Source organism: Dermochelys coriacea, chromosome 2 (assembly GCF_009764565.3).
Source record: "Dermochelys coriacea isolate rDerCor1 chromosome 2, rDerCor1.pri.v4, whole genome shotgun sequence".
Lineage (NCBI taxonomy): Eukaryota > Metazoa > Chordata > Testudines > Dermochelyidae > Dermochelys > Dermochelys coriacea.
In genome coordinates, this window is record NC_050069.1 from 44,682,337 (window position 1) to 44,709,572 (window position 27,236).

The 27,236-nt window shown below is 38.4% G+C and overlaps 1 protein-coding gene across 3 annotated transcripts in view; it reads right to left on the reverse strand.

Annotated features, from left to right (window-relative positions):
* Positions 1–1,314: 1,314 nt before the first annotated feature.
* TMEM67 (transmembrane protein 67) overlaps positions 1,315–27,236 on the reverse strand; it is a 63,549-nt gene continuing 37,627 nt past the window's right edge. For 2 of the 3 annotated variants that reach the window (XM_043507612.1, XM_043507614.1), the window contains 17 exons: positions 22,481–22,640; positions 19,867–19,990; positions 17,329–17,434; positions 16,351–16,407; positions 16,153–16,251; positions 15,880–15,978; positions 15,422–15,508; positions 13,357–13,456; positions 13,123–13,262; positions 12,532–12,672; positions 11,949–12,029; positions 10,517–10,633; positions 8,926–9,042; positions 8,706–8,810; positions 7,185–7,287; positions 5,015–5,157; positions 3,661–4,024 (listed from right to left, as the gene is read on the reverse strand). In XM_043507612.1, the coding sequence (XP_043363547.1) occupies positions 3,944–4,024; positions 5,015–5,157; positions 7,185–7,287; positions 8,706–8,810; positions 8,926–9,042; positions 10,517–10,633; positions 11,949–12,029; positions 12,532–12,672; positions 13,123–13,262; positions 13,357–13,456; positions 15,422–15,508; positions 15,880–15,978; positions 16,153–16,251; positions 16,351–16,407; positions 17,329–17,434; positions 19,867–19,990; positions 22,481–22,640 (1,860 nt within the window). In that variant the 3' untranslated portion in view covers positions 3,661–3,943. Of the gene's footprint in view, positions 4,025–5,014; positions 5,158–7,184; positions 7,288–8,705; positions 8,811–8,925; positions 9,043–10,516; positions 10,634–11,948; positions 12,030–12,531; positions 12,673–13,122; positions 13,263–13,356; positions 13,457–15,421; positions 15,509–15,879; positions 15,979–16,152; positions 16,252–16,350; positions 16,408–17,328; positions 17,435–19,866; positions 19,991–22,480; positions 22,641–27,236 lie in introns of all 3 variants that reach the window. The other variant, XM_038392009.2, reaches the window with a different exon arrangement.

Consider the following 27,236-nt stretch of genomic DNA (forward strand, 5'->3'; position numbering starts at 1 on the left):
TGAAAGAAAAATTCAACTGTCTAATGAAGGTTTCATCATCTGCAATTATTTCATAACTGTCTCTCTCAGCTGAAACCACACAAAGTGGGTGAGGTAACATCTTTTATTGGACCAACTTCTGTTGGTGACAGAGACAAGCTTTTGAGCTTACATAGAGCTCTTTCAACTTGGTAGGGGTAGTACCCTCTTTCTTACCTAGATGCCCAGAAAAAGAAAATACACAGGAGGAGAGATATTTAACAAACTCGGAAAGAACATTTTTGTATTTACTTAGAATTTGTTTTTAACAAGTGAAACCCTCCCCTCAATAAAATCCCTCCAAACTGTAAGGATTCCAAAGCTTTTGTGTGCTCTGCCCAAAAGTTGTATGCAGTGTTATTGTAGCCATGTTGGTTTATAATATTAGAGAGAGACAAGGTGGATGAAGTAATATCTTTTACTGGACCAAAAGTGGTATTTAAGTTACCATCCGATGAAGTGAGCTGTAGCTCACGAAAGCTTATGCTCTAATAAATTTGTTAGTCTCTAAGGTGCCACAAGTACTCCTTTTCTTTTTGCGAGTACAGACTAACACGGCTGCTACTCTGAAACCAGTGTCTTCTGTGAATTCAATCTCAAAATTAACAAAGAATGAGTGGAAGCTGCTTTTCACAGAGGAACTGACCGTTTAGGAAGAGTGAAAGGGAAAAGCTTATTTCCTATTTAAAGAGAGGTATTCAGGTCAAACCTAAGCTGTGGATAGAACACCCATCCATCCCCTCACATAGGCAAGTTTTCTTTGAACAGCTCCTTAACCTGATCACTGAGAGCCAATTACAGAAATAAAAATGCCAGGTAACACATCCATTCAAGGACAGTATTGATGGTTCTACTAGGACCTAATGACTCTCTTAAATATAAAGTTACTAAAAGGACTATAAAATGTGATAGAAATTGTGAAAAAATGCTAAAAAGTAAAAAGGAGTGCTAATTTTCAAACCAAATTTATAATATAAAACAGAACTTCAGAAATTATATAGAAAGCTAACTTTATTGTAAGCAAATTAACACTGAGAGAGCATACTTTTTAGATGCTTCATTATGCACCTGAGTTGTGATTATTGTGTGATACACACAAAAACTGTTATGTAGTACCTCCCCACTGAATTATTTCCAGACTATACTAGTGTAATAAATCTTAATTGATTAAACTTACTAATTAAGTAATTAGTTACAAATTAAGAGGAGGTATAATTGAATTGACTCAAGTAAGCAATAAATCAAAATATTTTTGAGAAGGTATATTTAAAGAGTGGTTATACTCTGAGAAGTGACTATATAAAAACAGCACTTTCTTATACAACAGATCTGCACTGCATGCATTCAAAGGTCTATTTGCTCATTTTAGTGACAAAAATTAGTTTCTAGAGCTTTTAACGCCTGTTAGTCAAGACTCAGTGAGCTACCATCTTGTACAAGATCATCTTGTACCTCAGCAACAAAACTGTTTATTAAGATCTGCTAAATTATACATGTGCAAAGGCATTCAAGGCAATGGGGCTGCACAGGTTTCATGAGGGCATAAATTTTGGTTGCAGAATTTTTATTACTGGCCATAATACATAAGATGGCAAAACACTCAGTTTGCAGGGTTGGAAGTTATAAAGATTTTTTTCTACTTTTCAATGGAGCACATTTCATAAAGAAATAATTGAGACACACCACCGCAGAACACTACAATGTCATTTATACAGCCACTATTCAAAGGAGAACTATGCTTTAAAGCTATCATAACAACGATAACAACAAACCAAGCTACAGTGAGCCCTAGTTACTGTACCTGATTTCCAGGCTTTTGCCTCCAATTTGTCCACACCAGCACACACAGTTTTGTGAACTAACACTTGTTCACACAGGTATTGGAATTTTTGCACTGAAGACTCTTTACGACAAAACGTGCCTGAACAAAGTACTGTGCGTACATATACAGTATTAGCAAAAAGAAAAGGAGTACTTGTGGTACCTTAGAGACTAACAAATTTATTAGAGCATAAGCTTTCGTGAGCTACAGCTCACTGAAGTTTAGAGCACGAAAGCTTATGCTCTAATAAATTTGTTAGTCTCTAAGGTACCACAAGTACTCCTTTTCTTTTTGCGAATACAGACTAACACGGCTGCTACTCTGAAACATATACAGTATTAGTATCAGTTATCTGTGTGAACAGGTGTTAGTGCACATAAGGTGTGTTTGGAGATACAGTCTTGTGATAATCTGCATGTGAATAAATGGATGCCCCACTGAAAGTCAGACCCTCAGATTATGCCATTTAACTCCACTGTGACCTCAGGAGAGTCACAACATTTTACCAGTTAATGGTAACTATTCTGAATTAGCAAGCAGCATTTGTTTTTGCAAACCAAAAGTAAGCATACTGGATATGTAATGGCTTTGAGACTTAAATCTATGGTAACCACAGCTTAAAGACATGATATGGCATCATAATAGACATCTTCCTCTTTATGTAGGTAAGAAGAATCTCAAATAGAATACCTCTATAAGATATGTTGGCCCTGGGTCAGATAAGCACATTTAAAATTAAACACCTGCTTAAGTCCCACTGTCTTAAATGGTACTTAAGTGCTATTCTTAAATAGAGATGCTTTTCTGAACTTGGATCTTTATGTTTTTTGCATGTTCCCTGCTGAATTATCTTAAGACAAGTAGCGTGGCTATGAAACTGTGACACCATGCAGTGGAGTAATCATTTACTGAAAAACAAATGTTATTTTAAAACACACTAGCAGGGAGACTTTTCAAAGGTACAATTGGGGATTAGGCACTCACCTTCCCCTTTAGCCTTTGAAAATCTCCCTGAACCTTTAGTAAGCAGCATTTTAACAACTATTTAGCTGATTACATTCCAATGGCTGAAGTAGTTTATGTGGGATATGGTCACTATGTTAAATCATGAGGGAATGATGTCAGAAAATGGGATAATCAGGGAATATATTAAAACAATAATATAAGAATAGGCACTTGCACAGTCCTTTCCATCCACAGAGCATCTCAAAGCAGTTCAAAAAGATAAGTATCAGTGCCTCAATTTCATGGCTATGACAACAAGCACAGAGCAGTTAAGTGACCTGCTCAAGGTAACATTAATTCCACAGAAGATCAGGAACACAATCAAGACCTCCTGCGTCTTCATCCTTTGCCCTATTCACTGGGCCACACAGCTCTATGGTTGTGAGACTACCAAACGTTCAAACACACATGTGCTGTTATGTGCAATCAGTGCAGAAAAAAAAAAGCAATACTGCCCCAATGATACATTAGACAAACCCAAAGGGTGGGCTAAAGAGGATCAAACTACATCAGCAATCACACAGTTTAAACTTTCACATTGAAGTTGTTTTAGATAAGTGAGAAAGATTCAACTACTTAGTCTCAAAGGTCTTTTAAGTATTTTTTAAATAGTAGTTAGGATTCAGGGCAGATCCTCATTTGTGATGAACCTGAAATACATTTGATGAATATTGTATTTCATAGTAAATTCTGAAAATAAGGGATAATTTCTTTAAGCTATTTTAGAAACATGTATATATGAGGAAAACTATGACCCCAGTCAGCAACAGAAGCACTGAAATTATCTCCTAAAAAGAAATGGCATATACCCTCACTGAAGGCAATAAATGGATTTTATCTTGTGTTAATTACAGTACTCAGCTTGATTTCTGACTGTCTTGGCATCACATACCATTTATTTCAAGACATATGGTTTACTATTCACAACACAAACATCTGAAAGTTATACAAAAACAAAACTTTCTAGCACACAATATAAAAAGAAAAAGTCAAAAGTTTTACATTAATATTTACATAGCACTGCAGACTAATCTGTAGCTCAAGATGGCTTCATTCCATGATTAGCTCCTGTACAAAGTATTTCAACTTCTGAGTCAATTAAATAAGAAATCTTTCATCCACCAAGGTTTTGGATGCCAAATTCTTCTGCCCAGAAGTATTACGAATAAACCTAAAAATCTAAAAATAATATTAATCAAGTTTTCTAACAATGGAAGAAATATTTTAAATAATTCTGTTTCTGTACATGATACGAAATAATTAATCAATTATGTACTCTGTCAAATGTTTGGACTTTCCACAACAGTACACCTTCATTAGACAGGCTCCTATACTAACACTAGCCTTTTTTATTTAGGAATCAAATGTTAAATGACAGATTAGCAGCCCTCAACACTTAAGAGGCTGAGCCGAGGGCCTCTTAAAAACCTGTAAACTATGATCATGATAATGGTAACAACATATGACCTGGATTGTTTGTGCGTCACACTAATGATACTGTAATACAAGATGTTTTTCCAAGAGTGGAGAATCAAGCAATTTGTTATGTCCAAAATACAAATCCTTTAATTATATTTGTAGCATCCCTTCCCTTTTGAGGAAAAGACTGAACCCTCCAAATATTTATATTTGTACTTATTACATCAGAACTTTCGAGTCATATCTTAAACAGTTTATATTCCAAATTTTTTTTACTACTGGTGACATTTACAAACATGATCAAGTTGATCACATATGGAATTGTGTGAAGGAGAAAGAGGAAGAAACTACATCTTAATGGAAATACATTCATTTTGGTGGAGATTTCCAAAAGGGGCCTAAGAGGGTTAGGTGCTCTGCTCATTAGATTTCAATGGGATTTGGGCACTTAACTCCCTTAGGCCCCTTTGCAAGTCCCAGCATTAGCTATTCTGGGACTCTGATTAATTTTCATTGCTCTGTGTATTTTCTTTTGAGCGCTATTATTTGTGTCCTATACATACATGGTGCATAAAAAAGCAGTGTAATTTTTTTTTTTTGGTTCATAAGTCTTCTTATTTTAGGAGAAAATCCAGTATTTTTTAAAATAGTTTGTTAGTGTAGTTTTCTTTGAGCACACCCTATTAAATACATAAATTAGATAAACTACCTTATTTTTAAAATATGGGATTTAAAAAAATGTAAATTTACCTCCTGTTGCAAATATGTAAGAACAGCTGCTAGGACAAAACTTTGGGAAGCCAAATCCACAACAGAAAAAAACAGTATATCGAAGATGAGAAGTGTGGCCTCATTGCCGTAAAAGAGAACATCACTGAAAGAATGTCCTTCATCTATAGAAAGAAAATAACTTGTTGCAAAAAAATATAAATTAAATCTGAATTTCTGTGATAATAATTTGTGAAGTTCCCTAATACAGGTCATCATACTTAAGATTACAAGATCATTGATAAAACAATAATGGAAATTTAGGACAAGGAAAAGCACCACAGAAGCATAATCATGATATTGGTCTCAACCAAAAATATCATAGTAACTTTTAAATATAATCTACAATATAGCTTTCCTGACAAAGTGCCAGATTTTCAAAAACAGGTGTGCAACATTCACAACTGCATTCATATACCTACATGCACCTAATCTGAAAGTTTGAACCAGACTGATAGTAAATTTAGCCATTTTTATGTCATATGCACCTCTGAGTTCCTTGTCACTAATATCTTGAGCAAGCGCTGATTCTGGCCCTGATTCAGCAAAGTAATTAAATGTGCTTAAATGCGTTGCTAAATCAGGGCCTCAGTAACAGGAGGTCTTTAGTTATGTCTCCTCATTTGGTTTTCAGGACAGAGTAATCCCTTTGTATTAATATAGTATGTTTTCAAGTTCAGATCACTTATCCTCTTCTATGTCTTTTATCAATATGTAATATTCCCGAAAGAGAAACATGAATTTATACACAACAATAATAATAGCAAAGAAAAAGAAACAATATTAATATACCAGAAAATATTTTGACCAGGAAACATAAAAACAAGAAACAGATCTACTTGAATATAAGTAATTGGAGAAGAGAAATCCTCCCCCATTTTTTCTACAGCTTCAGAGAGGCATGTGTCTAATCTGGTTTCCTAATGGTTAGCCAATTTCCATACATTTTAAGGTAAATATCTCCTAATGGTGGCTTGGCACATTGCATGGAGTCTCTTAACTCCATTTTATTCTCTCAAGAACTAGCCCAAAAAGGCCCAAACCCAACTTACACTGGCTGTGGTTCGCCTCTCCCATTTTGTTCTCCTAGGTAGTAACATTTAACTGTTCATGTCATCTGTAAACTATCACACAGCTGCGGATTCCAGATATAGCACAGGCTCCACAAAATACAGGTAATACAATACAGACCTGATCGCCACATGAAGTGATGTGTGGTTATCCCTATATTATGTAAGTTAAATGGGGGAACACATTAAGTCTCTCTGCTCTAGTTTAATGGATGCAGTGCAGGATTTATCAACAAGTGCAGCTGAAATCCTGGAATTTCCCCTGTTCTCCTGAAACTGGTTCCTCTTGTGCTCCCTAAGAAAAGTTACTGCTCATTAAATGTAGTTCAAGTGTGGCCTTGTACATCTGTGAGATACAAACTCTTGACACCACGTGAACTTTCTAGAAAGCAGTGCTTGTTGGGGTTGTATAAGTGCTGTTTCCCAGAACTGAGTATTTGGAGGAGAGGCTATAAAAAAAGCTGTGCAGACTCAACCTCCTCATTTCCTTCCACTAAACCTGGTAGACCTAGGGAAACAGAACTCCGAGAAAGGTGGGAAGATGAGTGGATATTGTGAATATGCAGAGGCAAGAGCCTCAAATCATGATAGTTCCTGATGAGTAACCTTGCTTTTCCTTCAGAAAATGGCTTCTGCAAATTCCCCACTTCAGGCAGTTTAACAAGCAATACAATCATCAACTATGCTGAGAGGCATTCTAATTAAACAAGGTCTGATGGCCAGCTGCTTGGCCTGCCCTCCCCCCACAATGTGAGTATCAGTCCTAGATGCCAAGTCATAACGAGTACTGTGTAAATGTGTACACAGCTCCAGGTAGCAACCCTTCAGATACCTAAGACTGAAACGTTACAAAGTCATGCCATTGAAGAACAACCTTCATGACCCAAGGTATTGTCACCCTGGCTAATGCATAGCAGGTGTCTCCCATACCCTCACAATTCTCATTATCACACCTCTCTGTTGGAAACTCCAATTTAGAGTGTGAACCCCAAGGGCAGGGGACATGACATTTTATTTGTCTGAATAGCACCCTGCACATGTATAGTGAAATAAATATTAAGTCAAAGAGATCAAGCTGATACCATTGTAAAAGATACTTTTTTCCATTGGTTCCATGAACTCCATGCCAATAATTCGTTCAAGCAGCAACTTGTCCTTTACAATATAATCCATATCCTTATGAACCTACAAGAGGAAAAAACAAAAAAACCCTCTAATACTTAGCTCTGGGATCCTCAGGGTAAAAAATGTTAGAAGTGCACTTTACAAAAGGTGTACTTACTACTTAAAATAGCAGTATGAATTTAAAAACTACTGTGCATTCTGTTTACTCCTGAGGGAATTCTGAGACAAAAAATTAAAAATTCTGCAGACAATATTTTAAAATTCTGCAAATTTTATTTGTCAATAAATAGATGTGGAGGCTCCAGCATAACCACGGGGAGCACAAGCCACTGGCTGCACGGAGGTGGAAGATCACCCTGCAACTCACTTCCAGGACACCGACTTAGTGGTGAGGCTGCACCTGACTCTGACACAGTGCATGGGCCAGGACTGCCCCAGTCTGTACTGTAACCTCCAAATTTATTTATTGCCTCAAGAGTAGCAGGTGAAGCAACTCACCAGGGTGAGCAAAAGTGTGCCAGGAACACCAGGTGTGGGCAGCCAGGCTCAGTATGGCAGGATCCAAGTGTGCAGAGACGTAGTGTGGGGGGATCCAGGTGTGGGTGAGAGGGTTTTATGTGGGCCAATCTGGGTGTGGGCAGCTCAGTGGGGGTAGGAATCCAGATGCAGGAGGGTTGGGCAGACAGGGGAGCAGTGCCCCATATAGTGATTCCTCCCCGCACAGGTGACGAGTGATGGGGCCGGAAGCAGGGGGAGATGCAGAGCCAGAGTAGGTTTCTGGGGTTTGGTCTGACCTGGCCCCTGCCCGGCTGCTCCGTGCAGGGGAAGTGTCCTTCTCCCCCACCCCAGCCTCGATGGGACTAACAGCTGAGCTGGCTCAGGGTAGGACCCCCCGGCCGGGGAGAGGCTGGTGAGGGCTGGGTGCAGGAGTATGGGACTCTGGGGGTGGGGGTGGTCTGGACACAGGGGGGTGGGCTCGGAGGGGTGGGTGTTTGGGTGCAGGGGACTCAGCGGTGGAGTCTAGATATTGGGGGTTCTGGATGCATTGGGGTTGGGTCTGACCTGGCACTGGCTGGGGTTTCCCGAGCCCCACCGTAGTGATTTACCTCGCTCCGCTGGTTGCTCCGAGGGGCGCATGACTGCTCTTGTAGCTTCCCTTTGCTTCCCCGCCAGAAAGTCATTTTTCTGCGGAGAAGCAAAGAAATCTGCATGGGCCATGAATTTTGCCCCCAGGAGTATCTGTTAAACAATGAATTCATACTATCCAGGGAATTGATGTAAGTGAAAAGTGTGTTGGAATTACTGGGCAGTACACTTATTTTTTGTCTCCTGCAAAGTAGTATTGTAGTAACAATACAACCTCCATTGACCAGTCTCTAACCTTATATCCCAAAAGGTAAATCACAATCGCTCATCTCTCACTCAATCTCTCACTCTCTCATTCTATTTAGCCTTATAAATAAAGTCTGTATACATACATGGTCAATAAAGGAGCCAAGAAATTTGTTCATGGTATGGTATGTCTTAGTACTCTGTTCAAAAGTAGTTGCAGATGAATCTAAAAGTCTAGCAGGACCATGTTTCTGAAAAATATTATGATGTGAAAATTAATTTAAAGACTGCACACATCCTTGGTCGGTCTTATTGGTTTTAAATATAAACATAGCAAAATGCCAGTGTAAAAAATATCATACATACCCTTGTTAGGGTTTCATGAATCCTATCATACTGCTGTCTCATCTTGCTTGAAATGGAAATCTGAAATGTCTGGCCATCTGTATTGGGTAATAAACCTCTTTGACTACACAAATTTTCCTGCACAATTGAAACAACATAAAATAGCATAAAGAAATGAAAATATGCATGTACAAACCAGTTAGATACTATTGTTTTGGTACTGCAGCTGCTTTTAGACTCTCTAAGACCTCTGTAAAGAGGTGTCTATTAAGAGACTTTCATAAAGAGGCAAATCTGAAAAAAACACTTGTACAGAAAACAGTTCATTCTGTCTGCATTGTTCAATTCCAAATGCAGCTTTCTTTGCTTCTCCGCAGAAAAATGACTCATGCAAGTACAGAAGGTTAGATATATCTGAATATTTGAATCCTTTGGCACTAAGTCTATACAGCAAAAGTATTTTAGGACAAGAACCCCGATACCAGTTGTTGTGAGGATATTTCCTACTTTAGACCAGCACACAGTTTGTTAGTTTTAGAACATCTTTGATCTTCACACACACTCTTCACTTATTGTTAGGAAGCAGGAGAATACAATTTATTCAATTCTTCTCTTATGGAGAGAAGGAAGAATTGTAAGAGTTGGTCCTGGAATAGCCATCGCTTATTAGTTCTTCTAATTTGTTTGTTCTCTCCTTATTCAGTTCTTTTCCCTTATTTTTTGCTTTCCCTCACCATGCTCCTTTAAGTTCCCAACTCTTTCCATCTTTTTCTTTGTTCCTACTTAAAAAACAAACCCAAAAAACCTAACAGCAAAGGAGGAAAGACTGAGGTTTCAAAAACTGATGTTCCCACATAATGAAAATGCTTCTCTCTAAATTACTTTAAATTAAGCTACTAAAGGAAAAGTGGAGAGGGGAGAATCAATTTAAAGAGAACTTTTTAAGGATAAAAAACTACATTTCAAAATTAAGTTTTTCCTTATCTTATTTACTAGAATGTCAAAGTTCTTTGTATCTTTAGGATACTCACCTTTTCTCCCTAGTTCATCCTGCAGTGATGCTGGAAAACTGAAATTTAATGACAAGTCACTAATATCAAATTAACTTCACTGCAGGATTAAGCAGACACTTATTTTATGATGAGTGTGAAAACATCTATTCAAGCTGATTTCTACAATAAATTAATACTGCCACCAGAGAGCTGCATTTGGAATTGAAGAATGCAGTCAGAATAAACTGTTTTCTGTACAAGTGTTTTTCAGATTTGCCTCTTTATGAAAGTCTCTTAATAGACACCTCTTTACAGAGGGCTAAGAGTATAAAAGCAGCTGCAGTATCAAAACAATAGTATCTAACTACATGAGAAAAAGAATTATATTTTAGAAATACAGAACTTTCAATAAACCAGGGAATCAGTCTTTGAAGTAGAAGAACGAATAAGTGATTGCTATTTCAGGACCAACTCTTACAATTCTTCCTTCTCTCCATAAGGAGAGAACAAACTCAGAGTGCAATATGGCATACAACTGTGCACCTGTTATGCACCAAACTCTCTACATTCAGTTACAAAAAGGGAATCAAAAGATGTATATTTGTATTTCCTTTGCATACCGCTTCTCTCTTTAGGTTCATATTCATTTCTTCCATATTGGTATCTGCGTGTCCATGCACAGACCGACCATGGATATAATACCCAAAGCATCTGTGTGACAAGAGAAATACTGAAATCTAAAAAACAAAAAAGGAAAAAAATAGCTTATTTAATACATGGATTCAAAACTAAAAAATTACTAATGGATACCAGCAGAGCCAGTTCTACTACTTGGATAAAATAGGTCCTAAAATACCAAAATGAGTATGTCAGAAAAATGTTTAGTAACAATTTATGTGCAATACATACAATTCAATTTACCTAGGTCCACAAAACCGCTTTTGCTAGTCCTAGAGTTCAGATTATTAACAGCCAGTGTCACAAGCTGTTCTCCTGAGTAGAAAAATCTAAGTCAAGGACTCTGGAAAAAAACAAACTATAGCTTTTGTCCTAATAAAAAAAATTCAAAAGGCATTCAGTGAAGTAGAATAAATAAGTTCAATGGTTTCAGTTCAACTCCTAGCAAGCTATATATAACAGAAATCTACTCAGTAAGGAACATCACTTGTCTGTCATACTAATATGGCTTCTTAAAGCTATCTGGGTCACCTCCATGCAGTAGATTTTAGTTTAGCTCTCCAGCCTAACTTACACAACAGACGTGGGTTCAGGTCTTTAACTACACAGGGTAATAAAATCCAGAAGCTTTGTGGAAGTGGTAGGTTTAGCCCGGGAGGGCTCAAAACAGAAAAAATGCTGAATGATATTCAAAACCCACACTTTTTCTGGTCAAATAAATGAGCTGTATTGACTGGTTCTGGTTGTGTTCTACCTTGGTTGATAAGAGAACAGCTACTAAGTCTCAATGATGGGAATTTAAACCTGAAGAAAACTGGGGTGGATCCAGACAGCAATCAGTAAGTAGGGTTACAAGAGAAAGATTACATCAGTGAGGGGTATTTAAATTAGAGTAAAGGAAATCAATGGATAACCAAAAGTAGCAAGTAGAAACTGTAACCAGGAACATATTAAAACAGAGAAGCTTCTAAGAGGAAAAAGCTCTATAATACAAACAATTAGAAAGGCCTACAATAAATTGACTGCATGCCTTACTTCTGTCCTGATTTGTTATTGCTTCACTCTCAAATAAAAGCATGAAGAAATAGTCATATGTCTATTTGGAGTTACATGCCTGAAACCCTGTATGATGTTTATGACAGTATACTCTTTCGAACCTAACCCATATTACAGGCAATTTGAAGCCTTCTTGTACACCACAGCAAGAACCCCAAGCTTGCTGAGGACACACACAATGATAAAGAACATTAGCTTTGGATATTAGCTAGTACAACATTATATTTAAAGCTAAAAAGAAATGGAACCTCTTAACTTCTAATATATTAATCCATTTAAAAAAATAGCAATTGCAGTGATGAAATCAAAATTACTTACATTGCTCATAGAGCACAAATCAACAAATTGTCTTATCTTATCTTCTACAAATCTCTCATAAAATACAGCAAAGAATATGATCTGAAACAAACCAGATTTTTATTTATTAGTACATCAGCTTTGACTTTCTTTTCTCAATTATAGTACAGCTAGCTTAAAATGTAGCTGTCGCAAATGACAAACTGCAGCAATTGTCAGCTTCACATTGGGCTCAGTAAAACCTTGCTTCCCTTTCTGAGTCCCTCCTCCAAGGAGGTGAGTTTCAGCAATCACTTTAAAAGCTTGGTTTAAAATTTGAAGACACTCCATGACTATTTAAAAACAAAATAAAGCAGATAAGGGAATACTTCTCAGACAGGAAATTCAAGATGGTGACTGAAAGGCAAGATCTTATGGAAGCCATGAGACCCCTGGTGACTTGGACAAATTGATGACATGCTAAGTAACCTATACATCCTGATTCAGCAAAACACTTAAAAAGACACATAAAGGGAAAGGGAAGTTATTGATGTTCTTCAAGTTAAGTGATTTGGTCAACTAGGGCCATAATGATGATTCAGATTTACATATGCCAGAGCTGTACCTGTAACATGGCAATGACTAGCCAGAGGACAGTAGACACACCAAATCTCAGAATGCGACTCCAGGGAGCTATGTAACTCTCACTGCTTCTTGTAAGACTTGAAGAAGAATCCATTAATGCCAGGTTTGAAAATCCAACAACCTGAAGAGAGATTAAAGAAAAAGCTTATTCTTAAATCAGGCACCTATACATAATACAGCAATGAATAGCATCATTGAAAAAAATCTGTTATTTTCATTCTAATTTCCTCTTCTTGAGAGTTTCAGTAAATAATAAAAATTTATATAAAGCAGGGACTGGGAAAGCAGGGTCTACTTGGGACAGTGAGTGCACAACACATGGTGAGCTTTATAAATCACACTCCTCTAATGGGCATTGCTGCTCTGTGCTGACATGCCCTAATAGTAAATTTTTTTGATTTACATAATGGACTATAGCAATGGCATATAAAGCCCCATACCAAAACACTGGTTTCTTCCTTTAAGACAATTTTTCCAGATAAATCTTTGAAGGTTGCCTCCCATTGCTGTAGGAATGGCAAACATCAAAAACTGGCCCTAATGTTACATCAAAATTTAATTTAAAAAATACCTCCAAAAAGAAAAGAACTGCAAGCACTTGAAAGAGTGGATTTATCTTCCTCGCAGTCTGAATTTCATTCCATTCATTTGCTATAAAATATGTCCTCCATATGCTCACAGGTGCAGCAGCACTTTTTATGCCACCTTCAGCTAGAAAAAATACAAAGGGTAAAGCTTTCAAAATGTTATTCTTTGAGAAAGTAATGTCTGAATTTAAGTGAAGCTAGTTATACAAACAAGTTACCTTCAACGGCTTTAAGGACTTTGCCTTTAGGTCGCTCCCAGTCAATAAAGAAAACATCTACAGTAAGTTGAGAAAACAGCTTATGGAAAAATTGCAGAGCCTAAGAAAATCATACAATGAAATGTAAGTAAAAATAAATTTGCAGTAGCATTTACGAAAAGATAAAGTCATAACAAACAGATACTCTTCCTTTAATGTAACAAAACAATGAATAATACTCCCAACTGTACACAAGGTTGTAACTTTATTATGAAGTTCTGATGCCATCATAAATTAATTTGTAAAGCATTTGAAATATTTAAAGAGTTATGTATTATTGTAAATCATGGAGTACAGCTCCTCTACGGGACCTCATACTTAATCGGCACAATAGTGATATGTGCAATGTCTAGTGTTATCAAGAAAATGTAAGCAATGTAAAATGCATGACAAAAATTGACTTGTTCCAGTCACTTTACTAGGGAAGAAAAGTTGATGAAAATGACTGCCCAATAGGGCATATTACTATTTTTAGTACAAAATCCAGCATAATTGAAATACTTTCCCATGCAGGGAAACCACTAAATTCTGAGGTCTACAAACAAGTTGCCACTCTACAAAGGGAGAGTTTAATTAATTGTACTTGATGGTTAGGAACATTTTTTGGCCATGATTTAATATAGTGATGTTTATTCTTCTCTTTAGAATACAATGTTTTGGTTTCTGATACAGTTTTTACTGTTATTTTACCCAAGTCCCTTTCCACCTCATAGAATCATAGAATATCAAGGTTGGAAGGGACCTCAGGAGGTCATCTAGTCCAACCCCCTGCTCAAAGCAGGACCAATCCCCAACTAAATCATCCCAGCCAGGGCTTTGTCAAACCTCACCTTAAAAACCTCAAAGGAAGGAGATTCCACCTCCTCCCTAGGTAACGCATTCCAGTGTTTCACCACCCTCCCAGTGAAAAAGTTTTTCCTAATATCCAACCTAAACCTCCCCCACTGCAACTTGAGACCATTACTCCTCGTTCTGTCATCTGCTACCACTGAGAACAGTCTAGATCCATCCTCTTTGGAATCCCCTTTCAGGTAGTTGAAAGCAGCTATCAAATCCCCCCTCATTCTTCTCTTCCGCAGTCTAAACAATCCCAGTTCCCTCAGCCTCTCCTCATAAGTCATGTGTTCCAGTCCCCTAATCATTTTTGTTGCTCTCCGCTGGACTTTTTCCAATTTTTTCACATCTTTCTTGTACTGTGGGGCCCAAAACTGGACACAGTACTCCAGATGAGGCCTCACCAATGTTGAATAGAGGGGAACGATCACGTCCCTCGATCTGCTGGCAATGCCCCTACTTATATATCCCAAAATGCCATTGGCCTTGTTGGCAACAAGGGCACACTATTGACTCATATCCAGCTTCTCGTCCACTGTAACCCCTAGGTCCTTTTCTGCAGAACTGCTGCCTAGCCATTCGGTCCCTAGTCTGTAGCGGTGCATGAGATTCTTCCGTCCTAAGTGCAGGACTCTGCACTTGTCCTTGTTGAATCTCATCAGATTCCTTTTGGCCCAATCCTCAAATTTGTCTAGGGCCCTCTGTATCCTATCCCTATCCTTCAGCGTATCTACCTCTGCTCCCAGTTTAGTGTCATCTGCAAACTTGCTGAGGGTGCAATCCACGCCATCCTCCAGATCATTAATGAAGATATTCAACAAAACCAGCCCAAAGACCGACCCTTGGGGCACTCCACTTGATACCGGCTGCCAACTAGACATGGAGCCATTGATCACTACCCATTGAGCCTGACAATCTAGCCAGCTTTCTATCCACCTTATAGTCCATTAATCCAGTCCATACTTCTTTCCCCTGTACTTTTAAATGAATGTGAAAGACTTCCTATAGGTGATTATTCATCTGTTTTCCTTCAAAAGACAGGAAAAATAATTTTTTAAGGAAAAATGATTTTGCCCAAAAGGATTTCTTCCATCTATTAATAAAATATAACATTCAAGATATTTGTAAACAGGCATAGTGAAAAACAACATCCATTAAAATGTTATGATTGCCATTACAGCAAAACATCTACCTTTAGAGCAAAAGCACATCCTACATACGTAACAAAATCCTCTTCTTGAGACGGAAGTGGTAAAAGAACTGAGACAAACTGCTGTGCCTGTAAGTGAAGAGCTACAATTAAATCATATAGACTGCATGCATAATATCATACTAAATACCAGAGTTGGTTGAAAACAATGAACGTTTTTGGAATAAATTTTGTTGAAATTTCTCATGTAATATTTTTGAATTTTTGAAAGATTTTGACTAACTTCATTAAATACACTGCAGGCACTATGAAGCCTCAAGGGAGGGGAAGAGGTAAACACAAAGATTAGGCACAAAACACAGAGTATTATGTATATAACTTGCCTTGACAGTCTGACCAGAAATGGCAAAAAAGGGAAAATAAAGGTGTGTAAAAATATGAATGCAATGTATTTACTCAAAAAATAATATCTGTATCACAAATCTGAAAATTCTACTTACTTTGAAGAAAATAAGCCAGTAAAGCCCTGTTCCCACTGTGATGATAAAGAAAACATTGGCAAGGTCTCCAGCATAAAACAGCAAGAACTTCAAAACTGTCTGTAATTATAAAAGTGTATTACATAGAGCTCTAAAACAGGAAAATTACTTTATGTGTGTGTGTGTGAAGACACACACAATTATACACACTGTAATACATAATAAGTTATATAGTTCACTTGGTACTTAATACTATAGTTGAAAATTGGTTTTCATTACAACCAGTTTTCATACCTGCAAGTCAATTATAGGGCTCCCTATCCGCCTCTTCCAGCCAGCAGTCTTCAGAAGAGACCATAAAACTGCCAGTCCACCAAGCACACCCAATGCAATCTAAAGAGAATGAAAACAAATTGTTTGCAGATTTGTTTTGTCTTTTTTATATAAAAGTTAACAAATACGCTGACAGATTAAGGGAGGCAAGAGACTTACATTTGTCTGAATTTGAGCCTCTGATTGGTTCATTTCATAATTAACTGAGAAGGAAACCTAAACATTAGGATACAAAAAGTAAATAAATACAAATAATAAACTAACTCAACTGCTACAACCAGTGTTCCGGCTATCCTCATAATGGTGTACATCCTTCACATTCCCCAGAAAAATTACTGAATGCTTGATATTGCTCCTTCATCAACATGAATCAGGGATAACTTCACTGAAGTAGACTGAGTTACACTGATGTAAGGAAAAAAAAGCAAGCCCTTAATAATTAGTTTGCTCAGTCACATATGATTTTCCACCAATGTAAAAGGAAACCAACAACATTAAAGGATCTAAAATAGCTCTCCTCAGACTGTACATCGGCTCTTAAAAAAATGGACTGAGGTCAAAAGAATATGTAAAGGAGAGAGTAAATCTTTGTCCTGCGGTTTCAGACTGAATCTCCCCAAGTTTAGCTTTGTGACTTTGGGAAGATCTCCAGTCTGGAAGTAGGTGGAAATGGATCTTTTACCAGTACTTAAATTTGATTAAGCCAGAACACCCACGCCATATTTGCTTCCTGTTAATACATGGATTTTAGAGGAAAATATGCTATTTCTTGATCAAAATATTATAATTCAGTGCCTTTATTTCACAAGAGTTGCCTTTTCTTTCAATTCTTAATACATCTGTTTCTATTTTTTAATTTGTACTTCAGCATGCTATACCACTGTAAAGCAAATACATAATCTTAGATGACTTGTTTTTTAACGTACAGAAGGTTCAAATAAGGAAAGTGGAAAAGGAAAACGTTTTCAACTGTTTTGTTTTTAAAATGTATTACATTTTATTGAGATCTACTATCTTAATACTGAACAGATTTAGAAATTCTGCTGATTTCATCTTTAAATTTGTAAAGTGTAAACTCAAATGTAACTGTCAAAGAGCACCCCTAATAATTTTGTTCATTAACAACAAAGAACTCACCATCACACTCTGGGCATCTGGGTTTTGGACAAGAACATCCTTGTAGGCAATGGTAATTAGAGGGGGATAGATAGTTCCTCTCTGAGTATTGGGAATAAGACGAATACTGCAGAAATGCAAATAAAAAAATGTGTAGCTGGAAAACACAAACTGATTGGAAAGTAAAATTCTAAATATAAAACAAAAAAATCTGATCAATAACATTGGATTTAGAAATATAACATTCTATGGCAATTAAAAAGTGACTGGAATACAAAGGTGCACTTTCACCCTCTCTACAAAAAAAGTTTACCATAGTAACTGATTCTCCAAGGTGACTTTTCATATGGATGTGCTCTTAACACTCAAGTTTAGAATCCTCTAGATAGATATTTATCCCTGCCTTTTAGAATTCTCAGAGTATACAAGTGGAAGTAACCCCACATTGTCTTTCAGTTTCTTCCCTTAATTCAGGGGACTCTGAAGAAGTGGGGAAGGTAAAGGAGGAAGTGTTGATTCCATATGAGCAATCATTTAAGATAACCACATTTAGTATGTTATGTAACCATTTTTTCCTTTCAAAACTTGCCGCACTCTTAGCAGATTAACGAGCAATTAATCGCCAAGAGATGGTCCAAAGGTTGTAGTTAAAAGCAACTGCAAGACTGCTCTTTCAGATTGGGCATGAGATCTAGAGGCAAAAGTTGACAAAATAATGTTACATAAGAATCTATAACCTCCAAGCAGCACATTTCCATATTTCACTGACGGACACAGTGCATATATATTTAATAGAGGCTGCCTTAGATCTATTTGAATGTTAAGGGTATGGAATCAGCTTTTATACAAGGAGAGATTAAAAAGACTGAGACTGTTCATTTTAGAAAAGAGACGACTAAGGGGGGAATACAAAGGTCTATAAAATCATGAATGGTATGGAGAAAGTGAATAGGGAAGTGTTATTTACCCCTTCACATACCACAAGAACTAGGGGTTACCCAATTAAATTAATCAGCCAAATGTTTAAAACCAATAAAAGGAAGTACTTCTTCACACAATGCATAGTCAACCTATGGAACTCGTTGCCATGGGATGTTGTGAAGGTCAAAAGTATAACTGGGTTCAGAAAAGAATTATACAAGTTCATGGAGGATAGGTTAATCAGTGGCTAATGGGGACAAAATCCCATGCTCCAGGTGTCCCTAAACATCCAACTGCCAGAAGCTGGAAGTAGACTGAGTATGGATCACTCAAAATTGCCCTGTTCTGTTAATTCCTGCTGAAGCATCTGGCAATGACCACTCTCAGAAGACAGGATACTAGACTGACCATTGGTCTGAACCAGTATGGCTATCCTTATGTCTTCTGGTATGCATAGGTAGTTGAATGTCTCCCAGCTCATAGCAATTTTACATAGTCTGATCAATCTGGACAGCCTTTGAGCTGAGATGGACTAACTCCTGGGTCCTACCTTCACATATCAAAACATGTCTGGGGAACCTGGGGAGAGGTTTGGCTCAATATAAACAACAAATGTAAGCCCCCCCGAACATCTAAAATACTGGAGCATGACCTTCCTCGATACAACTGAGGCTTGGAAGAAAAGATACAAGATATAGAGGCTTGTTTGAGATGGAAATCAGAGATCACTTGGGCAGGGGGAAGGCATAGGAACACTTTTCCTTCTGAAACATAGTGGATCAGCTCTCAGTATTATAGCTCTGATTCTCTGTGCTGTGCTATGTTATGACTTTAAAAACTGTCTTCACAGAGACCTGGTAGAAAGAACAGACTAACAAGAGTTCATGAACTTTGCAAGAATCTTATGATCCACATCCCAAGGCAGATGTGGTTCATTGGACCAGAGGAAGTACATGGAATAACCCTTTCAGAAAGGCTTGTTCCATCTGTATACCTTAGAGTGGACCCTGAAAGCTCAAGACTGTTTTGACTGTTTCAAAGTAATATACACTCTATGATAAAAGCATTTGACTCTCTTGAATCTACTACTGTTTGATCTGTCTGCATGGAGAATCTCTTCCACTCTACCAACTAGGTTTGGCAGGTCAAAGGTTTCCTATTTTCCAACAGGATCTTTTGGACTTCAGCAGAAGACTAGATCTAATGATTCCAGCTTTCCAGAAGCCAAGGTGTCACCTCAAATCTGCATTTACCTACACAGAGGAATTCTCCACTGGCCATCTCCTACCATTTTAAGTTCACTTTGTGCACAGCTTATGTGGTGAAAAATGGATTTAGCCGACTACAGAATCCTGACCTCAATCTTAAATGGTGGACGAGAACCAGGGTAACTTCAGCACATGCAAGTCCAGTTTTGAACATTCTCATTTTGATCAGGGAGAGAGCCTTCAAAATGTCCTATAGAATTTTTGCCTACTTCCTTCTACTTATGCAATAAGAAAAGTAGCAAAGGATACACTGAGACAGGCCTCTGTTCCGGGGATGGAATCTGTAGGCTTGGCAGTAATAGTGCAACTGCATTTCATTAGGTCAGCTTCATCTTTTATGTATGTAAAACATACACTGCCATTTATTCACCTGATCATTATTTTGCTAGCAATTCGAATTATTCTTGGTTGTCTTCCCAAGTCATTCTCTTGTCCACTTAAACTATCCACCAAAAACATCCGACGAGTCAAAAGCCAATTGTTCATATTGCTGCCTATGAAAAAGAAATGGTAAAACTATACAATGCTTTAAAAACAGTAATTCAAAACTACAACAGGAATGAAATAAGTCTGACTAAAATTGAAGTGATTTACATCATTGTATTAATGATTATACATATTTATTGCTATTATTTGAATAGGATTGTATTAAGAAATTCTTTAGAAATTGTATTTAGGATTGTATTAAGAAATTCTCTCTCACCCTTCTCTTCCTACTTTTTATTTTTCCCATGCCTTAAATTATTTTTCTCCTTTTCCATCTCTTTTACTCTTAAGTACACACTTTCCTTTCCACCATCTCCTTCCCAACAAGCTCTCCTTTTCTCACCCCTTTGTTCCTCCTGACCTCTCTCTACAGGTATTGGTCCAATTCCCAGTGTCCAGAGTAGTACAGAATACAGCATATGTGACTGCCAGCCAGCACTGCTGAAAAGGCAGCTAATGTGCACTTGAGCATCTTCCCTCTCAGATCCATCAAAACACTGCTCTTGGAGATGGTCCCTCAATGCAGGCTAATAGGTCTACAGGCCTCCCTTTACATGTATACTTAAGGCTAGGTTCCATTCAGAGTGAGAGAAAAAGGGGAGGAGAGAACTTACATACTGCAGGAAGCAATTTATGCTAATTTAGTGGTCAGACACTAAATGCAGATTGTTCTACCAATGTTAGTTTTGATACAACATCTGCATAAGTGATGTATGTTTGGAGACCTCTGGAATGTCAATGGGCACTATGAAGTGTGAACGACACCTTATCTGAGGATTTCCTTGGCTTTTGTAGGTTTCAATTAAATTACTATTTTCTGAAAAATGAACAAAAACTGGATTTTCTTTTTATACATACTCACATATATAATATTGTGCATAATGGTCTAGGATAGAAACATACACTTTATATAATGGCCTAAATTCACTGGATTGGCTATGCTCTACTCTGCTTCAATGCTGGTGTATCTAGGAGGGGAGAACAAGAGCAAAAGTGACATTAAACCCATGGCCACCAGACACCAGCCCTGATCCTTGGCACAAGAGTGAAAACCTCAGAGCTGTTCTGTATGTCTGAAAACTAGGCCATTACATGTTTTGGCAGCTGGGAATCAGGCAGCTCCATATCCACACCTTCACTATGTGGGGGGAATCCACAGGTAGCTGGTTAAACTGGCTTTAAAAGTCTCCTTTGTGCTTCCAGAGCAGAACAACATTGATTTAACAAGCCAGTGGATCTGATCCAAATTTATTAGTACTATTCATTATTCAAGCAACAAGGTAAATGAATAGTACTATTGTGCTTGAATAAAAGTGGCAGTGGGATATCTACATTTGCAGTAATACAACCTTCTCATGAGCTTGAGGTGGAAGGCTATGTATTAAATTAAAAACAAAATAAGTTCATGAACCCATTATGGTTAATATTTTACGCATTCAAAAGAAATTTGCCTCCCCTACACAAATGTATGCAACCTTCTTTCTTCCACATGGTATTCGGTATTATTAGTTTCCATAGGATGTTAATGTGCTATGCAAGATTCCTGTATCTAGTTTCTCATGTATATGGGATCACGCTTTTAAACAAATACACGCTCATTCATCTGGACAGCTGTATTAGGGGCCAAATCCTATATTCAGTGTACATCTCAAGTAAGCAGGTAGTGTACTGAGGAACTCTGTAGGAAATGGCAAGGGTGGAGGTAGGGAGTAATCCTTTCTCCCAGATCACCAGAAAAGAAGCAGAATCAGTCCGTTGTTCCTGTTGCTCTACTGCCACCTCAGGTCTGGATCAGCTCACATCCCTGCTATGCCATTCCCACCTATGACAGGTTTCAGAGTAGCAGCTGTGTTAGTGTGTATCCACAAAAAGAAAAGGAGTACTTGTGGCACCTTAGAGACTAACAAATTTATTTGACCGTAAGCTTTCATGAGCTACAGCTAACTTCATTGGATGCATGTAGTGGAAAATATAGTGGGGAGATTTTATATACAGAGAACATGAAACAATGGGTGTTACCATACACACTGTAACAAGAGTGATCAGGTAAGGCGAGCTATAGGAGAACAGATGGTGGATCCCTGTCAATGACAATACTTCATCTATTCCACTCCCCTCCAAAAAATAAAATGAAAATCCATCTGTATGTTAAAGTGGAGGGAGCCCCCATAGATTTGAATGCCTTGCCAGCTCCTTCTTCATTTCCCAAATTCCAGAGATCCTCCATGAGCCTTTATGCACTGGCATGACTGTACATAATATCAGTCAGGCCAGCGTAGCCAAAGCCTCTTACTCCTGCACAGAAAGAGGGTCAGGTTTTGGCTCTAAAATTTAAGAAGATTTTTACAACTATGGTAAACTGTGATATATTTAAAATGGAGGAGTGATTTTTAAGAGCAATAAAAAAGTATTGGTTTACTCATATTCATTTATATTTTGACTGATGGTATGTAACTTAATTCAATTCACAGAAAGTGTAGTCAGTATGATATTCCTACCTTGATTCACAGACATTTCATTGTATTGAAGATTTAAGTTTAAAACTGGCACGGCCCACAGATATTGCTGTCCACTATCATCATCATGATATTCAAGATACACATCATAAAATATTGGAGTAGCAAAATCCGATAACATCTTGGAAACAGAAACTGTACACTATAGAAAAAATGTGATCAAAATATGTAATGAAATAATTAGATGATAAAAATGAATTTTTTTATTTAAAAATTGTGAATTACTCCCCCAACCAAATTAAGAAATCTGTCTCTTACAAACAGCATGCAACAAGACATTCCAGCACTTAGTTAAAAATTATGGATTTTATACAAGCCACTTGTACTTTATTGCATGTGCACAGACTTCAAACTCAGAAAAAGAAAAGGAGTACTTGTGGCACCTTAGAGACCAACAAATTTATTAGAGCATAAGCTTTCGTGAGCTACAGCTCACTTCATCGGATGCATTTGGTGGAAAAAACAGAGGAGAGATTTATATACACACACACAGAGAACATGAAACAATGGGTTTATCATACACACTGTAAGGAGAGTGATCACTTAAGATAAGCCATCACCAGCAGCAGGGGGGGGAAAGGAGGAAAACCTTTCATGGTGACAAGCAAGGTAGGCTAATTCCAGCAGTTAACAAGAATATCAGAGGAACAGTGGGGGGTGAGGTGGGAGGGAGAAATACCATGGGGAAATAGTTTTACTTTGTGTAATGACTCATCCATTCCCAGTCTCTATTCAAGCCTAAGTTAATTGTATCCAGTTTGCAAATTAATTCCAATTCAGCAGTCTCTCGTTGGAGTCTGTTTTTGAAGCTTTTTTGTTGAAGTATAGCCACTCTTAGGTCTGTGATCGAGTGACCAGAGAGATTGAAGTGTTCTCCAATTGGTTTTTGAACGTTATAATTCTTGATGTCTGATTTGTGTCCATTCATTCTTTTACGTAGAGACTGTCCAGTTTGGCCAATGTACATGGCAGAGGGGCATTGCTGGCACATGATGGCATATATCACATTGGTAGATGCGCAGGTGAACGAGCCTCTGATAGTGTGGCTGATGTGATTAGGCCCTATGATGGTATCCCCTGAATAGATATGTGGACAGAGTTGGCAACGGGCTTTGTTGCAAGGATAGGTTCCTCGGTTAGTGGTTCTGTTGTGTGGTGTGTGGTTGCTGGTGAGTATTTGCTTCAGATTGGGGGGCTGTCTGTAAGCAAGGACTGGTCTGTCTCCCAAAATCTGTGAGAGTGATGGGTCGTCCTTCAGGATAGGTTGTAGATCCTTGATGATGCGTTGGAGAGGTTTTAGTTGGGGGCTGAAGGTGATGGCTAGTGGCGTTCTGTTGTTTTCTTTGTTGGGCCTGTCCTGTAGTAGGTGACTTCTGGGTACTCTTCTGGCTCTGTCAATCTGTTTCTTCACTTCAGCAGGTGGGTATTGTAGTTGTAGGAATGCATGATAGAGATCTTGTAGGTGTTTGTCTCCGTCTGAGGGGTTGGAGCAAATGCGGTTATATCGTAGCGCTTGGCTGTAGACAATGGATCGAGTGGTATGATCCGGATGAAAGCTAGAGGCATGTAGGTAGGAATAGCGGTCAGTAGGTTTCCGATATAGGGTGGTGTTTATGTGACCATCGCTTATTGCACCGTAGTGTCCAGGAAGTGGATCTCTTGTGTGGACTGGTCCAGGCTGAGGTTGATGGTGGGATGGAAATTGTTGAAATCATGGTGGAATTCCTCAAGAGCTTCTTTTCCATGGGTCCAGATGATGAAGATGTCATCAATGTAGCGCAAGTAGAGTAGGGGCATTAGGGGATGAGAGCTGAGGAAGCGTTGTTCTGAGTCAGCCATAAAAATGTTGGCATACTGTGGGGCCATGCGGGTACCCATCGCAGTGCCGCTGATTTGAAGGTATACATTGTCACCAAATGTGAAATAGTTATGGGTCAGGACAAAGTCACAAAGTTCAGCCACCAGGTTAGCCGTGACAGTATCGGGGATACTGTTCCTGATGGCTTGTAGTCCATCTTTGTGTGGAATGTTGGTGTAGAGGGCTTCTACATCCATAGTGGCTAGGATGGTGTTTTTAGGAAGATCACCAATGGACTGTAGTTTCCTCAGGAAGTCAGTGGTATCTCGAAGATAGCTGGGAGTGCTGGTAACGAAGGGCCTGAGGAGGGAGTCTACATAGCCAGACAATCCTGCTGTCAGGGTGCCAATGCCTGAGATGATGGGGCGTCCAGGATTTCCAGGTTTATGGATCTTGGGTAGCAGATAGAATACCCCAGGTCGGGGCTCCAGGGGTGTGTCTGTGCAGATTTGTTCTTGTGCTTTTTCAGGGAGTTTCTTGAGCAAATGCTGTAGTTTCTTTTGGTAACTCTCAGTGGGATCAGAGGGTAATGGCTTGTAGAAAGTGGTGTTGGAGAGCTGCCTAGTAGCCTCTTGTTCATACTCCGACCTATTCATGATGACGACAGCACCTCCTTTGTCAGCCTTTTTGATTATGATGTCAGAGTTGTTTCTGAGGCTGTGGATGGCACTGTGTTCTGCATGGCTGAGGTTATGGGGTAAGCGATGCTGCTTTTCCACAATTTCAGCTCGTGCACGTCGGCGGAAGCAGTCTATGTAGAAATCCAGGCTGCTGTTTCGACCTTCAGGAGGAGTCCACCCAGAATCACATCAGCCACACTATCAGAGGCTCGTTCACCTGCGCATCTACCAATGTGATATATGCCATCATGTGCCAGCAATGCCCCTCTGCCATGTACATTGGCCAAACTGGACAGTCTCTACGTAAAAGAATGAATGGACACAAATCAGACGTCAAGAATTATAACGTTCAAAAACCAGTTGGAGAACACTTCAATCTCTCTGGTCACTCGATCACAGACCTAAGAGTGGCTATACTTCAACAAAAAAGCTTCAAAAACAGACTCCAACGAGAGACTGCTGAATTGGAATTAATTTGCAAACTGGATACAATTAACTTAGGCTTGAATAGAGACTGGGAATGGATGAGTCATTACACAAAGTAAAACTATTTCCCCATGGTATTTCTCCCTCCCACCTCACCCCCCACTGTTCCTCTGATATTCTTGTTAACTGCTGGAATTAGCCTACCTTGCTTGTCACCATGAAAGGTTTTCCTCCTTTCCCCCCCCTGCTGCTGGTGATGGCTTATCTTAAGTGATCACTCTCCTTACAGTGTGTATGATAAACCCATTGTTTCATGTTCTCTGTGTGTGTGTATATAAATCTCTCCTGTTTTTTCCACCAAATGCATCCGATGAAGTGAGCTGTAGCTCACGAAAGCTTATGCTCTAATAAATTTGTTAGTCTCTAAGGTGCCACAAGTACTCCTTTTCTTTTTGCGAATACAGACGAACACGGCTGCTACTCTCAAACTCAGAAAGTAAGCCTTTAGTTGTTTCCCCCCTTCTTGTTTTATATAAAGAAGAAGAAACAAACATACTTAAAGAAACATATGGAACAAATATTGTGGCATTTAACAATTTTTTTTCCTGTTCTCAAAAAGAAAAGGAGTACCCGTGGCACCTTAGAGACTAACAAATTTATTAGAGCATAAGCTTTCGTGAGCTACAGCTCACTTCATCGGATCCTGTTCTATCACAGAACTTGAGCCTCTTCTAATCATTGGATAGTTTTGAATGCAGCTTAATATGTAAGGTACTAGTTAGATGTGGATACAACCTTTATAATCCAGTTTCAGCTACTGAATCTATGTCTAAGGGTATGTCAACGCTGTAGCAGTGTAAACAGGGGTGACGCAGGTGGCAGCTCAAGCTAGCTGCCGGAGTACAAATCTGCTCGTATCCCAAGCACACGTGCTAACTCTGGTCAAGCTAGAGCATGTCTATCTACCTGCACCGGGAAGCTCAGTTCTAGCTGTAGTGTAGACATACCCTTCGTTTATTATATTTACATCCAACAAAGGGATTCATGTGGCTATATGCATTGCCCAGTCACAGACAAAGAAAGCAACTTCAGTAAGTATGGACCAAAACATGAAAACAAAACAAAACAAAAAAAACCAGCACCACAGAGGGGTGAGCCAAGCTGGCATAAATCAATGATCCACACTGAATGGCCAATAGCTTTCCATTTCTATCTTCATCTATCTGAATACAGATAAAAGTGAACTCTATGTTTATATATGTATAAAAATGGTAAAGACAATTTAAAAGAGGTCAGAGACATTTTTATGAATAATTGGGCAAATAATTATGTGAAAACTAAAGTGGTGTACTGTAAGATTTTCACATCACCCAAAAAGCAGCTAGAACAGATCTGCTATTATACAGCAATAAATAATGCACTTTCTTTGCTACTTCAGTTAGGAAATTTTTCCAAGTGCAGATAAATTAATTAACAATAATTATAACAACAATGAATAAATAAATCTGTGCTAGGTGCTACACAGTTCCACAGAAATTTACAAATGTTAACCAATATACCTAAGAAACTCCCCCACCGTGAAGTAAGTAATTTTTATTTCCATTTTATAAAAAGGGAGAGTGAGACAAGTTAAAGGTGAAAAAGAACTAAATAAGTTCATCGAGGATAGGTCCAGCAATGATTATTAGCCAGGATAGGCAGGGATGGTGTCCCTAGACTCTGTTTGCCAGAAGCTGTGAATGGGCAACAGGTGATGGATCACATGATGATTACCTGTTCTGTTCATTCCCTCTGGGGCACCTGGCATTGGCCACTGTCGGAAGACAGGATACTG